The following is an 18,627-nucleotide window of genomic DNA, read 5'->3' on the forward strand; positions in this document are numbered from 1 at the left end:
CGCCGATCCCGAACGCAACAATACCGACGAAAATCTTCCGAAATTAGCTAATTTTCCGTTCCGAAACTCGGAGCGACAGGAACACGTCCGAACCCGATGGCGGAAAAAAAACAATCGAAGATGGAGTCGACGCCCATGCGCAATGGAGACAAAAGGAGGAGTCACTCGGTCCCGTGACTCGAAAGACTTCTTCGAAGAAAAACAACTTGTAACACTCCGGCCCAACACCAGATGGCGAGCTATTGCAGAACATGCGTATCTACAGCGACAGATGCCATCGAACCATATATTTTCTTAGTTTATTTTAAGAACCACAGGTTCAAATTCTACATGTAATATCTCATTTGAAAGGTATTGCAGGTAAGTACTTTAAGAACTTTGAATAATCACAGTAGCATATATACTTTTTACATAAAACACATATAGCTATTTCAAAAGTGGACACAGTGCAATTTTCAACAGTTCCTGGGGGAGGTAAGTTATTGTTAGTTCTTGCAGGTAAGTAAACCACCTACGGGGTTCAAATTGGGGTCCAAGGTAGCCCACCGTTGGGGGTTCAGAGCAACCCCAAAGTTACCACACCAGCAGCTCAGGGCCGGTCAGGTGCAGAGGTCAAAGTGGTGCCCAAAACGCATAGGCTTCAATGGAGAAGGGGGTGCCCCGGTTCCAGTCTGCCAGCAGGTAAGTACCCGCGTCTTCGGAGGGCAGACCAGGGGGCTAACTGGATGTCCTCTTCACTGGAGTTTTCCTCAGTGATTTCAGAGTTGTTGGTCCCTCCTGTGAGGGAACCAGCATCTCTGACTATTATTTGTGGAGTCAGGGCTTGAGAAGCCCTGCTCTCCCTAAGTAGGACTGGAGGGGGGGAATTTCCCTCCAAGTCACTATCTTCATCCTCTGAGTTGCCACCCTCAGAGGGGTTGGCCTTTTCAAACTCTGCCAAAAGCTCCTGGAGCTGTACTTTGGTAGGTTTGGGGCCCATTGCTATTTTCTTTAGTTTACAGAGTGACCTTAGCTCTCTCATCTGTAGATGGAGGTAAGGTGTGGTGTCGAGTTCCACCACAGTCACATCTGTGCTAGACATTTTGCTTCTAAAAGTTGGAATACTTTTTAAGAATCTACAACTGGTTCTAGAATCTAATTCAAACTTTTACAAACTTTTAAACTCTAAAAGAAATGCTAAACAGGATCTAACACAAGGCCCTAGCAGGTCTTTTAAGAATTTAGAAAACTTTTCAAATTGCAAAAATCAATTTCTAATGACAATTTTGGAATTTGTCGTGTGATCAGGTATTGGCTGAGTAGTCCAGCAAATGCAAAGTCTTGTACCCCACCGCTGATCCACCAATGTAGGAAGTTGGCTCTGTATGTGCTATTTCAAAGTAAGGAATAGCATGCACAGAGTCCAAGGGTTCCCCTTAGAGGTAAAATAGTGGTAAAAAGAGATAATACTAATGCTCTATTTTGTGGTAGTGTGGTCGAGCAGTAGGCTTATCCAAGGAGTAGTGTTAAGCATTTGTTGTACATACACAGACAATAAATGAGGTACACACACTCAGAGACAAATCCAGCCAATAGGTTTTGTTATAGAAAAATATCTTTTCTTAGTTTATTTTAAGAACCACAGGTTCAAATTTAACATGTAATATCTTGTTTGAAAGGTATTGCAGGTAAGTACATTAAGAACTTTGAATCATTTCAATTGCATGTATACTTTTCAAGTTATTCACAAATAGCTATTTCAAAAGTGGACACTTAGTGCAATTTTCACAGTTCCTGGGGGAGGTAAGTTTTTGTTAGTTTTACCAGGTAAGTAAGACACTTACAGGGTTCAGTTCTTGGTCCAAGGTAGCCCACCGTTGGGGGTTCAGAGCAACCCCAAAGTCACCACACCAGCAGCTCAGGGCCGGTCAGGTGCAGAGTCCAAAGTGGTGCCCAAAACGCATAGGCTATAATGGAGAGAAGGGGGTGCCCCGGTTCCGGTCTGCTTGCAGGTAAGTACCCGCGTCTTCGGAGGGCAGACCAGGGGGGTTTTGTAGGGCACCGGGGGGGGACACAAGCCCACACAGAAATTTCACCCTCAGCGGCGCGGGGGCGGCCGCGTGCAGTGTTAGAACAAGCGTCGGGTTCGCAATGTAAGTCTATGAGAGATCAAGGGATCTCTTCAGCGCTGCAGGCAGGCAAGGGGGGGCTTCCTCGGGGAAACCTCCACTTGGGCAAGGGAGAGGGACTCCTGGGGGTCACTTCTGAAGTGAAAGTCCGGTCCTTCAGGTCCTGGGGGCTGCGGGTGCAGGGTCTTTTCCAGGCGTCGGGACTTCGGTTTCAGAGAGTCGCGGTCAGGGGAAGCCTCGGGATTCCCTCTGCAGGCGGCGCTGTGGGGACTCAGGGGGGACAGGTTTTGGTACTCACAGTCGTAGAGTAGTCCGGGGGTCCTCCCTGAGGTGTTGGTTCTCCACCAGCCGAGTCGGGGTCGCCGGGTGCAGTGTTGCAAGTCTCACGCTTCTTGCGGGGAGTTGCAGGGTTCTTTAAAGCTGCTTCTTGAAACAAAGTTGCAGTCTTTTTGGAGCAGGTCCGCTGTCCTCGGGAGTTTCTTGTCGTCGTCGAAGCAGGGCAGTCCTCAGAGGATTCAGAGGTCGCTGGTCCCTTTGGAAGGCGTCGCTGGAGCAGAGTTCTTTGGAAGGCAGGAGACAGGCCGGTGAGTTTCTGGAGCCAAGGCAGTTGTTGTCTTCTGGTCTTCCTCTGCAGGGGTTTTCAGCTGGGCAGTCCTTCTTGTTGTTGTTGCAGGAATCTAATTTTCTAGGGTTCAGGGTAGCCCTTAAATACTAAATTTAAGGGCGTGTTTAGGTCTGGGGGGTTAGTAGCCAATGGCTACTAGCCCTGAGGGTGGGTAGACCCTCTTTGTGCCCCCTCCCAAGGGGAGGGGGTCACAATCCTAACCCTATTGGGGGAATCCTCCATCTGCAAGATGGAGGATTTCTAAAAGTTAGAGTCACTTCAGCTCAGGACACCTTAGGGGCTGTCCTGACTGGCCAGTGACTCCTCCTTGTTGCTTTCTTTGTTCCCTCCAGCCTTGCCGCCAAAAGTGGGGGCCGTGGCTGGAGGGGGCGGGCAACTCCACTAAGCTGGAGTGCCCTGCTGGGCTGTGACAAAGGGGTGAGCCTTTGAGGCTCACCGCCAGGTGTTACAGCTCCTGCCTGGGGGAGGTGTTAGCATCTCCACCCAGTGCAGGCTTTGTTACTGGCCTCAGAGTGACAAAGGCACTCTCCCCATGGGGCCAGCAACATGTCTCTAGTGTGGCAGGCTGCTGGAACTAGTCAGCCTACACAGACAGTCGGTTAAGTTTCAGGGGGCACCTTTAAGGTGCCCTCTGGGGTGTATTTTGCAATAAAATGTACACTGGCATCAGTGTGCATTTATTGTGCTGAGAAGTTTGATACCAAACTTCCCAGTTTTCAGTGTAGCCATTATGGTGCTGTGGAGTTCGTGTTTGACAAACTCCCAGACCATATACTCTTATGGCTACCCTGCACTTACAATGTCTAAGGTTTTGTTTAGACACTGTAGGGGTACCATGCTCATGCACTGGTACCCTCACCTATGGTATAGTGCACCCTGCCTTAGGGCTGTAAGGCCTGCTAGAGGGGTGACTGACCTATACTGCATAGGCAGTGAGAGGCTGGCATGGCACCCTGAGGGGAGTGCCATGTCGACTTACTCGTTTTGTTCTCACTAGCACACACAAGCTGGCAAGCAGTGTGTCTGTGCTGAGTGAGAGGTCTCCAGGGTGGCATAAGACATGCTGCAGCCCTTAGAGACCTTCCTTGGCATCAGGGCCCTTGGTACTAGAAGTACCAGTTACAAGGGACTTATCGGATGCCAGGGTCTGCCAATTGTGGATACAAAAGTACAGGTTAGGGAAAGAACACTGGTGCTGGGGCCTGGTTAGCAGGCCTCAGCACACTTTCAATTGTAAACATAGCATCAGCAAAGGCAAAAAGTCAGGGGGCAACCATGCCAAGGAGGCATTTCCTTACATCGATGATCTGGCAGTTTTACATTTTCATCCTAACTGGACTCAAGTGAGAACAAGATGCCCTTCAAAAGTACTGTACTTATAAACATATAATTAAAACTGATAAAAGAAAGGTACTAGTATTTGGAAAAAATATGCCCTGGTAGTTTAACAATGGTTAGAGAACAAAGTTGTTGATCACTATCAGCATTTGGGCTGATATTTAAGATATCTCTACCATTGGTAAGTGACCTTGAGTAAGTTAGAGCTGAAGCCTGCATGATCTAGGCAGGTTTAATAACACTCAATGCCCTATAATGGTGGTGTCTCAATTTCCCTGGCTTGCTAAAGCCATGTAGGGAAGGGAATAGGAAATGAGATGTTGGCCCTGGAACAACTCTGTAAGTACCCTTTTCTAAGCAAACATTCTAAAGATAACACTTGGTAATCTGGAAGTGACATGATTAACTCTGGGAAAGGTCTACAATATTCCACTATCATGGAACTGTCATATTGTCATTTTAGTTTTACTACAGCTAGCCAGAATAGAGCAGGCAACTTCTAAATCTAGTGGTTCTGCCCTATTAAGAGTTATGGCAGGAAAACATCACAGATCAGCTATTTTATAAATATGTGCAACTGCAGAATAAGAGTTCTGTTTGCCTAATGAGGGATTACCTTGGGAACCCAGCTCTATGGAATGACTTCAAAGGGCTCCTGTGTGTGAAACTGAAGAGCAAAATCATTTTTACTTAAACCAGCACCACTTGTTTTTGCAACCACTGTTCAAAAAGTATCAGGTGAGATTGAGACACATAGCAACTGTGCTGCAGGGTCAGGTGGATCATTTTTGTTTATCTATTGTGTAAGGAAATGCCTCCTTGGCATGGTTACCCCCTGACTTTTTGCCTTTGCTAATGCTATGTTTTGAATTGAAAGTGTGCTGAGGCCTGCTAACCAGGCCCCAGCACCAGTGTTCTTTCCCTAACCTGTACTTTTGTTTTCACAATTGGCACACCCTGGCATCCAGGTAAGTCCCTTGTAACTGGTACCCCTGGTACCAAGGGCCCTGATGCCAGGGAAGGTCTTTAAGGGCTGCAGCATATCTTATGCCACCCTGGGGACCCCTTACTCAGCACAGACACACTGCTTGCCAGCTTGTGTGTGCTGGTGAGGACAAAACGAGTAAGTCGACATGGCACTCCCCTCAGGGTGCCATGCCAACCTCACACTGCCTATGCAGTATAGATAAGTCACCCCTCTAGCAGGCCTTACAGCCCTAAGGCAGGGTGCACTATACCATAGGTGAGGGCACCAGTGCATGAGCACTGTGCCCCTACAGTGTCTAAGCAAAACCTTAGACATTGTAAGTGCAGGGTAGCCATAAGAGTATATGGTCTGGGAGTCTGTCAAACACGGACTCCACATCACCATAATGGCTACACTGAAAACTGGGAAGTTTGGTATCAAACTTCTCAGCACAATAAATGCACACTGATGCCAGTGTACATTTTATTGTAAAATATACCCCAGAGGGCACCTTAGAGGTGCCCCCTGAAACCTTAACCAACTACCCGTGTAGGCTGACTGGTTTTAGCAGCCTGCCCTCGAGACATGTTGCTGGCCACATGGGGAGAGTGCCTTTGTCACTCTGTGGCTAGTAACAAAGCCTGCACTGGGTGGAGATGCTATCACCTCCCCCAGGCAGGAGCTGTAACACCTGGCGGTGAGCCTCACCCACTTTGTTCCAGCACCACAGGGCACTCCAGCTAGTGGAGTTGCCCGCCCCCTCCGGCCCCGGCCCTACTTTTGGCGGCAAGGCCGGAGGAAATAATGAGAATAACCAGGAGGAGTCACTGGCCAGTCAGGACAGCCCCTAAGGTGTCCTGAGCTGAGGTGACTAACTTTTAGAAATCCTCCATCTTGCAGATGGAGGATTCCCCCAATAGGGATAGGACTGTGACCCCCTCCCCTTGGGAGGAGGCACAAAGAGGGTGTACCCACCCTCAGGGCTAGTAGCCATTGGCTACTAACCCCCCAGACCTAAACACGCCCTTAAATTTAGTATTTAAGGGCTCCCCTGAACCTAGGAACTCAGATTCCTGCAACCTAAGAAGGGGACTGCTGAGCTGAAAAACCCTGCAGAGAAGACGGAGACACCAACTGCCTTGGCCCCAGCTCTACCGGCCTGTCTCCCCCCTTCGGAAGAAAACTGCTCCAGCGACGCTTTCCCCAGGACCAGCGACCTCGGAATCCTCAGAGGACTGCCCTGCTCTAAAAGGACCAAGAAACTCCCGAGAACAGCGGCCCTATTCACCCAAGACTGCAACTTTATTTCCAAAGGAGCAACTTAAAGGCAACAGTGTTTCCCGCCAGAAGCGTGAGACTTGCAACCCTGCACCCGGCGACCCCGACTCGACTGGTGGAGAAACAACACTTTAGGGAGGACCCTCCGGCGACTCCGAGACTGTGAGTAACCAAAGTTGTCCCCCCTGAGCCCCCACAGCGACGCCTGCAGAGGGAATCCCGAGGCTCCCCCTGTCCGCGACTGCCTGACTCTAAGATCCCGACGCCTGGAAACGACCCTGCACCCACAGCCCCCAGGACCTGAAGGATCCGACCTCCAGTGCAGGAGTGACCCCCAGGAGGCCCTCTCCCTTGCCCAGGTGGTGGCTACCCCGAGGAGCCCCCCCCCTTGCCTGCATCGCTGAAGAGACCCCTTGGTCTCCCATTGATTCCTATTACAAACCCGACGCTTGTTTGCACACTGCACCGGGCCGCCCCGCGCTGCTGAGGGTGTACTTTCTGTGTGGACTTGTGTCCCCCCCGGTGCCCTACAAAACCCCCCTGGTCTGCCCTCCGAAGACGCGGGTACTTACCTGCTGGCAGACTGGAACCGGGGCACCCCCTTCTCCATTGAAGCCTATGCGTTTTGGGCACCACTTTGAACTCTGTACCTGACCGGCCCTGAGCTGCTGGTGTGGTAACTTTGGGGTTGCTCTGAACCCCCAACGGTGGGCTACCTTGGACCCAAACTTGAACCCCATAGGTGGTTTACTTACCTGCAAGAACTAACAATAACTTACCTCCCCTAGGAACTGTGAAAATTGCACTGTGTCTAGTTTTAAAATAGCTATATGTGTTTTATTTGAAAAGTATATATGCTATTGTGATTATTCAAAGTTCCTAAAGTACTTACCTGCAATACCTTTCATGCAAAGTATTACATGTAGAATTTGAACCTGTGGTTCTTAAAATAAGCTAAGAAAAGATATTTTTCTATAACAAAACCTATTGGCTGGAATTGTCTCTGAGTGTGTGTTCCTCATTTATTGCCTGTGTGTATGTACAACAAATGCTTAACACTACTCCTTTGCTAAGCCTACTGCTCGACCACACAACCACAAAATAGAGCATTAGTATTATCTCTTTTTGCCACTATCTTACCTCTAAGGGGAACCCTTGGACTCTGTGCATACTATTCCTTACTTTGAAATAGTGCATACAGAGCCAACTTCCTACATATTGTTTTGGGGAAAAATCTGCTGTATGTAAAGTCCAATAATTTCAATTTTAAATTCATATTATGAATACTGCACTGTTTAACTGTATTTTTTAATGTTAGTTTTGTTTTTGGAGAGAAAACCAATAAAATAATTTGATAACATGAGTGAGAACAGTCAAGTTACAGAAAATTCCATGCATTCCATTCTAGCTTTGTGTAATCCCCACAATTAAGTAAATCCAATGTGTACAACCCAGTTACTGAGCAAGACCACAAGCTATAGATATACATATATGAAGGAATCAGGAGGTGCTTCCAATATATGTAATGTTTCCAAGTCCAACTTTCAATCTGCTATGTATTTTGTTGCAGCTTTTATTTTTCTGTATACTGTGTACACACTTTGGTGCCTTGCTGAGTATCGTTCACAATATTTGAAACTTGTATTTCCAAGTCACTTGGCAGAGTCCTAATCAATATAGTGGAATGTGCCCATCATCCACTGAAAGGGGTCAATGACCGTACAGAGGTTTAATCTTCCTCCTATTTTATACTGATATTAATAATGACAGTTTGTGCCTTGTTTCAATTTATTTAGATCTACGCAACCTTCACAATGGTCTCAGGAACTGTCACAAGGGTGTTCTTATGGTTGGCATCCTGTAAATTCCAATTGAGGTAATCACATTAATACAATTAAAGAACTTCAAAATACATCATCTTCTTAAGATCATGGAAATAACAAACAGTTTCAAAATGTGTTGAGAAAAAAAAACAGATTCAGAAACTAAAATGTGAAGAAGGATTTTATTTTACATACTTTTGAGGCAAAACAAAATATACACCATACAAAATAACTTCATAAAATATCATTCACATCAGACTGTCAGGATTTTACAGCATTTTGAGCTTCTTACAAGTTTTATGTATGGAGGTGAACAAAATACTAGTCTAAAGCTTTAGTAATAATTTATGTACAGCATGAAACAAAACAGAAATAAACTGTTATTTTTTCATGATTTTATTGCAAAAAAGTAGTGCAAACTATTTCATCTAGCAAGCTGTAAAACAAACTTGATAAAGGACCCAGTTGAGTGTAATCGAAAACAACAAAGGCTTCATTTCATTGCCTGCATCTCCTTCAACAGCACAGTTTGCGCATGTGTGCGTGTTTTGGAAGCAACATTGATACTGAACATGTTAGTACACATTTTATTTGCCATTTAAGTTGCCTGGCTGCTTTATTGCTACAGACGTAACTAGTAAGTGGTGATAATCACATTCAATAATATTATGACTGGTCATTTTTTCTGTACATGTTTCACATTTTAGACAAAGCAGGAACTGATCTGCTCGAAACTGCAAAATGCTAAACCATCTAAATAACTTCTGTGGGCAATAAAAGCTGTGTATTACACCTTAAGAATGTGCTGAAAGAAGCAACAGGCAATAATGCATGGGAAGCACATTGCATACTGTTCGTTTATCAAATGCAGTATCCTTTTTAACACTACGGTACTGAAGTAAATTTTATCCCAAATATGACAACGCAAACACAAAAAGGATACTACTTTACAACAATAACAGTTCACTTGGGTCCAGAAAACAAAACATAGTATGTAATAATATTGAACAAAAATTACAAGCAGAAAACACAAAACACTGGGTAATAAGTAAAAATAAAATAAAAGTCAATGCAGCATGTTCAGGCGTTTTTCTTTTCTTGAGGTACCTAGAGAAATTTTACCTTTTGCCCAAAGTACTATTGTTCACTAAAAACTCTAAGGTTTGTCCATTTGATGAGCTAATCGCAGGGCATTAATTATTGAGAAAGTGCAATAATGCTGATAAGTTTTATGCAGCATATTAAAGGATGATTAGTCTTTTAAAAATATAGCTTACATATCGACCTGATGGTGCAGTTTTATAAAAAAGTTTAACAGAGGCAATTTTGCTTGCTGGGTGTCAGCAGCAAAATGCCACACACATTTTCCTCCTTTCTTCAAACATTAAAGTCTTGCCACCAAGGAATGTCAGTAATATACTCTAAACAGGCATTAATAGTTCTGATTTAAATAAAAATAGAGACTCCTACTACCTAATATATTATGGATGTTAAATCATTTAATACAAGCATTACTTATTAAACACCAACTGCAATGGCATACTTTTTATTTAACTTCTGTCACCACAACTTAATCTACTGGTCTGCTTTTACTGTCCTTATTTGATCTTTTACGTGTAGAAAACTACTGCAAGGAAGAATATACGTTTAAGTTCTTGTCTTTCTAAACACTACAGAAAATATAGCTCCAGGCTATAAAATGAAAATATAAAGTGCTGATTCCTCAGTCAATAGGATCAGAAACAAAGAAAGTTCAATTGAAAAACGGAATATGCAGTCCGAGCATATGAAGTGACCATCCTAAACTTAGACACAGATTTCAAGTACAAACAGTAGACAGTGTAGGGAACTGTTAAAAAAAGGCTTACAGAATTGTCATTTTCAATGTTTTTCTTTTACCCCACTTACATGTCTTTCTAAGCACGTGTATGAACAAATACATTAAGTACATAAAAGCACAATTTAGTAGTATTTTAATATTTGCATCTGTTTCGTTTTTAAGAAAATATTTCCCAGACTATTTTTAAAACATTTTATTTTTAATAACAATTTGTGCCACGCACAAATTCATATATGTATACATAGTACATATATATTGCTGCTAAACTAATATTTATTATTTTGTGAATAATTATGTCTTGTACATGATGGGACTACTTAAAAGGCACAGAGTATATCCAGCACAAAGTCTGGAAGGCATATGGCAGCATTAACCTGCTTTGATCCTGCCTCGTGTATTTGGGCCTCTGGTCTGCATCCATCGAGACTCCAGAGGGTGCACTGCCTTCTGCATAATTCCCGCCAACACTTTTCACACTACAGAATTTGAAAATAAACAGAACTATGGTTGCTATGATATTGTCTAGCACAGGAGAGTTACAGAAACACGCCATTTGGTCACTTTCTCTGAAAACGTTCACATATTGTTTATTTCAAAATAGCACCCAACTATTTAAATGAGGTAGTTACAAACTGTAAAGAGCTGGGTCCCCTACGCTTCAACTGATGCCAAATTAAAATACTGAAGAAAAACACTGCATAAATAGTTAAAAGTGGAAATGACAGCACAAACCAAATACATCTTGGGACATCAGGAAGGTGTCAAACTATAGTCCTAGCCATTTGCAAATAAAAACTTTTTCTAACACATCAAAATCAAATCTCCACATCTCCAAAACAGGTGGCTATTCTAAGCTGCAATAGATTTTAATCGTTGACCTATAAGCAACAGGTGGCAGCCAAAGGACAGAACAGCAATCACAGTTCGAGCTACATATTCCCTTTATTACTCATGACAGGAGTAACTTTTTTTTCTAGTGCCCCATTTATTAAGTATTTGCATTACAGAGAAATAACATTTGTTTTAAATGACCTGTATTGTGTTTCAACAGTTTTTGCCTTTTTTATGTTTGTTAATACACATGCAAATTCGTAATGACAAGAAAAATTGGTAAGCAAAACAATGGCTTATTAAGGCTTAAAGTGGCAGCAGACCACACCAATTTGAGTTAAGGATACCGAAACGTATCTTACGATAAAATAAAAACTCATTTGAATATGAAACTGGTCAAGTTCTAAAACAAACCACGTAGTTTCAGTAACTTTTATTTTGACTTTTAAACAAATAGAAAGTTTTTTAACTGTAGATAAATGCATAGTTATATGGATACATTTATTAACCAATACAAAAGGGGCTTTTAAGACAGTACTGCACCGTTATTTCAAAAAATACCACCATGAGTGCATAGCAAAGACACAAAACCAATTTCCCATTTATCCAGTACCGCTTGAAATTAGATCTTTACTTTCCTTAAAAAATGTAAACTTTGAACAGTCAGTTTTCTTTATTCAAAATGCCATTTAACTTGTATTGGTAAAAGAAAATGAAATCCATGTGCAATGTTAAAGGAATTGTTTTTTCCTTTCTTTTTCTTTTTTTTTTTTTTTTTTAATAAAGAAAGCATTTAAAACTAAGTGTTTTAAACCACAGGTACTTTGCCATAAGCCATCTGACGTCTTGCTAAGGAAAGACACCTGGATGTGTAAACTACAATCTTTCATGTTTAAACATTCTTAGCTCTCACAGTTTCATTTTATTGCTGATAAACTCTTCTTTCTTGTAAATTGTTATGTGACGTCCCAAGCTAAGGATCTTTAATCATTTAGGATTAATAAAATGTATGTGTCACAGTCTGTTCAGTTTCACTTATATTACAAAAAAGGAACAACTATCTGCACCATGGATATGATAGCTACAAAAATGATATTTTACAATGTAACAAAAAGGTGTCTGGTTAAAAGCACCATCAATTTAAGTAGTTTTGTTCTCAATTTATATTATATTCTCATATAATTTGTTGTTCAATAAAACATATCTAATCTCAAACGCAAAACTACTTAGGTCAAATTTAAGTTATCTGATAACCTGTCCCTTAAGTCACTAGAATGGTTCAGGTGCATGCTTTTCATTTGGTAGATGCTGTTCTCAGATTGATAAATATGTATTACGGGAATGTAGTATGAAATTAACTCACCACTAGGCAGCCTAATTTGTCACAACTTGCATTTAATAAACAGCCTAGAATGAAACTCGGATCTGCCAGGAATGAAAGGTTAAGTTACTACTACTTTTAAATGTGGTAATGTTGCTTTTTACCCTAAGGTGCACATTCACATTTCAAGTATGATTTTCTTTGTATGGATTATGTCCATATGTAACCTTCCAAGACTAGATTTACTTAAAGCCTCAACTGCAAGCAAATTAGCATCAAGACCAAAAAATAAAAGCAACGGAGCTTCAATGCAAAATGAAACTCTGGTCTGGCTAACAGGGGGCAAACAAAGACCCGATTTGAGGAGCAACAACCACAGATTCATATTTTTTCTGCAATTTTTTCTTGAAACGATTACCTTTCCTGTTTTTCGTTTGTAAAGGTAACAGGCAAAAAGGCTATGTGAGTGTAAAATGGGTTGCTTGATTTCTATTTGTAATATGGGGTTTAGACTGGCACATTAACACACACGTTCCATTCTGTACTTGAGCACTGTGAGGTAAGTAAAAGCCAATGCACTCAGCATTCAATACTCTTCAGTACAGAGCAGTGCAGTGATTTCTATACATAAACAGATAATCAATTATTTCCAATATTTTAGCACCTGTATAGTGTTATCTGTTTATGAACAGAAATGTACAGGTAATATGCATCTCCAAATAGAAAAATAGAACATTGTTGCTCTAAACAGCATACCTAGCTAAATCATTATACAGAGATCAGAACCTCCATCAGCATTTATTATGCTCTTTTAAAACCGGAAAGCACAGGGGGCAAGTCAATGGCAACCATAATCCTATCACACTTGCATTCTGAACATAAACAACCCTCACAGCTTTCAGTAAAAGCCACAGTGGTAGACGTTTACAAGAGTGAAATATGGCACACAAGCTCTTGAAAGAGAACAGACTTAATGTCTAGAAACCTGCAACTCTCAGTGATATTTTGGCTGTTGTCTTGAAGGGCTGCTTTTCAAGCACATAAATACAACTTCCTATCAGTTCACTAACTTAGAGGTAGCCATTAACTGCACCTACTCGTTCAACCCAAAGGTAGTATCAAGTTTACATTTACAGTAATTCGGACAACCAAGTACATTCACGTCAAAAGAACAGTCAGGCTGGGTGAGAGCAAGCAGTGGAAAAGACATGGAAAAATGTTCAAAGATGACCTGATGAGCAATATAGGACAGACAATGACCGATAACTTTGGGACCAAAAGAATGCCAACTCCCACAGGAAAAATCAGTTTGGTTTTGGATTGGCACTTGTATGCATTATGATATCAATTAGCACCAATATTGATGGCTCCAATGACATTTCCCATTGTGAGGACGAAAAAAAGGCAATTTGGTAGAGCAATCTTTCAAACATTATCAGACTTGTTCTTCAGCTTTCTGATGCTAAGCTCAAGTAATGAAAGCTACAAGGACAAAATGCAGTACTAGACTACGGACAAATGTAAAGCGCAAAAGCAAAGACATTCACATAAAGTTTGCACACAACCCCTTGGATGCACATACCTTACAAATGTTTGCCTTACGAAACGTAACAGACACCAGAGACAAAAGCCAGTAATGCAGGGCTCTGCTCTATTTCAAACCTCTGGTTGATCAAGAGAAAAAAAAAAAAAAATAAGAAAGGCAGCCTGTCCCTCACAATCTAGTTGAAAATAAATATGAGACTCTCTCCTTCATGATTTATCTACATGTGGGAAACCAAAATGATAAAAATAATAATATCATATAAGTCCATCATCAAAACAAAGCTTAATACTTAACTGCAGAATATGGCAGTTTCCTCTAAAACAAAAAATATGCATTTCTGCATTTCTATTTGAACTCTACATAAACATATTTACAGTATTTTAAAAGATACAGCAGATGCAAAATATGTTCACACAGTAATAAAAAGGAAGTTTTCAAAACTCAGTGCAATTATTGTTGGGTATGAATTGCAGCTCATATAAAACGATTGTATGCGTGTGTCAGGGAGCAAGATAACACCATATAAAAGGTCAGAAAAGTACTGCGTATAAATCGGGGCAAGTCATGTATGTGCAATAGCCAGTATGACGCATTTATATTACAGGGGATTATAAATATATGTATATATGCATATAAATGAAAGCATGTACTTGCTTATGATTGATGGTAAATGTAGAGAGCATACATGAATATGAATGTACAATTCTTTGTCTCATGTAAGGAGGAGATACTTTGTTATGCATAAAAGATTATGGCTTTGTTCTGCTGCTTCAAAAGCTTTTAGGGCCATGTCACTAACCAAGTAACTGAATGCTTACAATAGAGAATTTACATTTTGAAATTGAAACTGCAGTTTGCAAACTGCAGTGTATGTGATGTTAACTTTTCAAAACAGAACAATCTGTTCCTAAATTTTCTAAAGACACTGGGAAGAAACCAAAAGTTACCTGTCTTCACTCACACAAGATCACTACTCTATACTGAAACACACAGCATAACAGCAAAAACCTATCTGAAGAAAGAAAGTTTAAGCTTTCTCCACTCACGTTTGGTTCAACATTCCATTATTGAATATCTAATAATTAAACAATCAAGCAAAGCCTTAAAAGTCTTGGTTTTCTAAACAAGGTAAGGTACAAGCTCAATCTGTTATTATCCTTACAAAATGGTTTTGTTTATTGGTGTGGTAATAAACACATCCATTCTAGGATTCACAATAAGAGTGCCAGGAGTAATAGCAACCTATTTGATTTACATTTAAAAAACTATCACTCGAATTAGGCAGACATTCAACCAAAAAGTCCAGCTATCCACTGACCAAATCTGTATAATCAAGGAGCTTTATAGAAACATTCCAATCAATGTTTAATCATCGCTTGTAACCATATCTGACCTATTTTTTTTTGTAATTCAAACATTTTCCTCCTTATGGTACAAAACGTCTGTGTGGTCTGCACTTAAGTAGGATTTTGTTATTGGATTTAACCATGCAATGCACATGTATAACTTTGGTTTACAATCCAGTTGGGCGAAAGAAGATTCCCTTTGAAAATCAATTGTTACTTCTCCATACACGAAAAACCGCTCAGAATAATGTATCCCTTGCTTTACGACTTGAATTAATTAGTAGATACATTATTTGAAATAAGCAAAAGTATATAAATAGATTATGATTAAAATAAGTCATGATGTGGAGCAACAAGAGAGTCCTGCTACAGTGCAACAACTGATGTTACACTGAAGCAGTGAAGGAAGGGTATTTGTTATACTTTCTTAAATAGAACTGAAAAGGCAGTGTGACCTGCAACAAATTTAGACTTAGCAGATGTGATAAATAAACAGAGAGAAACACAAACATGTTTCATTAAAACAATATAAAGTTCCACCCTAATCCTTTCATATTATTATTAATGATGCCACTATTAGTGCAATGGGTATATGGATCTATGTTTCACACAGGTGGAACTTAAATGCCATTATGTAAATAAAGTAGTTTGTTTAGACTTGGAAAGGACATACATGCATCTAAAATAAATATATCTTAAGTCACTAACACAAATATGTCCATCCTTTTCATGTCATGAGGCCTGTGTAAGTAAACAGTTTGCAGTAAAACTGCCCATATTTAATTGAAACAGTATCTGGCTACTTAAAAGATTATGTCTCAAATCACCAGATTCATCCTACACCCAATCAATGGAATACTTGATATCATGGTGTTGCACTGTTTTTTCAATTAATAATGCTTAAGATGTCTACCAGCATTATAACTCAACATTTAGCAATTCCTGACAAGGGATAATGTAATGCCATGAAATCCTCTATCCACGAATGTGTGCAAACATTTAGTTACATACACATACATTGATTTCACTCACGCACACACACAGCCCTACACAAACACTATCTATATATGTACTTCGGTTATACTGATGAGAAAAAAATAACTTGTGAGCTAATTCTGACCACTACATTATTTTTAACATTTTGGAACAATATGCACTAGGAGATGATGGAAGAATATTTTATGCCACTAAGCACGATTGCTTAAGAAGTGAAATAAATGCAACAATGCATTGCCTGCTGGAACATACGTTCTACATAAGACACCTAAGATCCAACAATGAAAAGACCCATCCATCAAAATAAACACTTTTTAGGGGGACGTGTCATTGGGTGTCAGTGTAAAAACATCATAGATTTTACAATATATCGACAAAGGTGTGTAATTCTTGCCTACATATTCCACCAAACCCATGCACGCCAGATAATTAAAAATATACTCCATACCAAGAATAACCCAATGAAGGCATAAAGCAGAACACATTCCTATCCCATTATTAGTTAAACTGACAACACATCTGCAAACATAACTTCAGCTGCTCTGGTTTGTGCTGCGATGGTATACTTGTTTCTTCTTTTGGAAAGAGTAATCATAGTTTACCTTAGATTTTGTGTGTGAACGTCTTTACGAAAACACATGGGTCTCCACACTCAGAACTAGCAATTGGTGCCAAAATGCAAACAAAGTCATTCCAGGAGCTCAACACTGTAATGACACTACACAGATATCACTTAACTATCTGGTCAAAGCCACTTGCATATTCCGGAATTTAAACATTAGGGTCTGCTTGACACATTTTTGCTTTAAGAAGTCAAATATATGCGTGATATGTTATTGGAATTATGATGCACACTCCTTTAGTAAATATAATAAATATAATCTAATCTCACATTAATACTGTGAAACAATGGCTACATTATTTTAAACAGTGAAAAAAAAGATTGTACTGTATTATCATAGACCCGTATTGTTTAAAAACTTTGGAAAGAAATAAACAGTCTAAGAAGACCATTTTATGATTAATTTTCAGGTATCCCCCAAAATAGAATCTTTCATTTCACAACAATCTTTTAAAAATGGCACAAAATTAGTTATATGTTTGCCAACTTACACTACACTTAGTTCTAAAAACAAGTATTGGTTTTCTCGGCAGTTATATCATAGATTGTACTATGACCTACTGCTCTGAAAGCAGCAGAATGAAAAACAAAATAGATTAAGAAGCAAACCTGCCCTTTGACACACAAAGTCCACAAAACACAAGACAAAAATATTATAAGAAATTAGCTTTCCCCAAACAAATATTTCAAGACAAGTTCCAGACTTTTCAAGGCTTCAACATCCAAGCTAGTGTTTTGATTTAGTAAAATGCTAACTTTGAACAAATGATTTGCTTCATTTTCGCCAAGCTGGTTATTAGCAGGTGTCCAATTTGTAATAATGGAAAACAATTATTTGATCAGCCAAACACAACAGATCGATATTTTTGCTTTTTACCCTGAGAGCCACAGCTTTCAATTATAATTACCAAAATCTTTCTTTTTAACATTTCGTAGGAGCAGCTTTGAGTTTGGCAAACTTCTTTAATAAACAGACAAAAATAAAACTTTTGAAAGTTCTTTGTGTTTATGCGCGCGTGTGTGTAAACGTTCACACAAACGCAGGACCGCAGCTCAAAATAGTCTGAAATTCTGGACGGAAGGCTTTTCTTCAGAATGAGCAGGAACTGAGCAGATGGATGAATGATACTTTTGCTGGCTGTCACTGGCGTTTGAGCAACTGTTGGTCTAAGTGCAGCTGGTCTGGCGTGAATCCACCTCCTGTACTACAGGAACTGCTGAACATTAAAACATGTCAAGCAAAGTACATGGTGCGCAGTGTGTCCTGGTGAACTTGAACTGCTTTCGCAAGTGCTTGGTGATCTCTGCCATTACTCTGGCCAGATGTGTGGCTGCCTTCAGCACTGATAAAAGAAGGAAAAAGGTTTGAGATGTTGAACTCGAATCCAGCAGCTTCATAAATTTAGAGTACTATATAAAATAAAGTATTAGAAACGTTATTGATTTATTAGGTAATGCTTACCACCAGCCCTGCAGATTAGAAATTAAGAATAATTTACTTACCTTTGGTTACACTGTTTCTGTTGGATACTCGAACCTCCGTTTCCTCACATTTAGAATATCGCCAGATGAGATTCGGAGAACTTCCACAGCTCTGCTTCAAGCAGCTCTCCACTGGATTCAGAGTTCTCCAAAAAAGTGATGGAGCAGAGTCACGAAAGTACCACCCCTGTGCACTGACATTGTCTTGTCTCCATCTTTCTGCTCCTTCAGATGCAGAACAACTGTTGGTGACCGTGTGCTGACCTCTTAATTTAGGATCTTTTCAGATGTTTAACAGCGACTCCGGTAACTCAGAGGTGGGAGGGCAATGAGGGTTTTGAAGTAAAAAAATATTGACCAGAATGAGCATTACCAAAGGTAACTTGTTCTTCTGACAGATACCTCTAATCGCTGACTCCGCAACCTTTAGAACAGATACCAACCCAATACCTTCCAAATGTGGAGGGCTTAGGGAGAGTTCTCAAACAAAAAGTCCTGCAGGTC

At 40.5% G+C, this 18,627-nt stretch overlaps 1 protein-coding gene across 4 annotated transcripts in view; it reads right to left on the bottom strand.

The window, feature by feature from the left end:
* Window positions 1-11,565: 11,565 nt before the first annotated feature.
* Window positions 11,566-18,627, bottom strand: part of AGO2 (argonaute RISC catalytic component 2) — a 517,474-nt gene continuing 510,412 nt past the window's right edge. For all 4 annotated transcript variants that reach the window (XM_069220804.1, XM_069220806.1, XM_069220805.1 and 1 more), the window contains exon 19: window positions 11,566-17,984. In XM_069220804.1, coding sequence (XP_069076905.1) covers window positions 17,876-17,984 — 109 coding nt within the window. In that variant the 3' untranslated portion in view covers window positions 11,566-17,875. The remainder of the gene's footprint in view (window positions 17,985-18,627) is intronic.

This window comes from Pleurodeles waltl, chromosome 2_2 (assembly GCF_031143425.1).
Source record: "Pleurodeles waltl isolate 20211129_DDA chromosome 2_2, aPleWal1.hap1.20221129, whole genome shotgun sequence".
NCBI lineage: Eukaryota > Metazoa > Chordata > Amphibia > Caudata > Salamandridae > Pleurodeles > Pleurodeles waltl.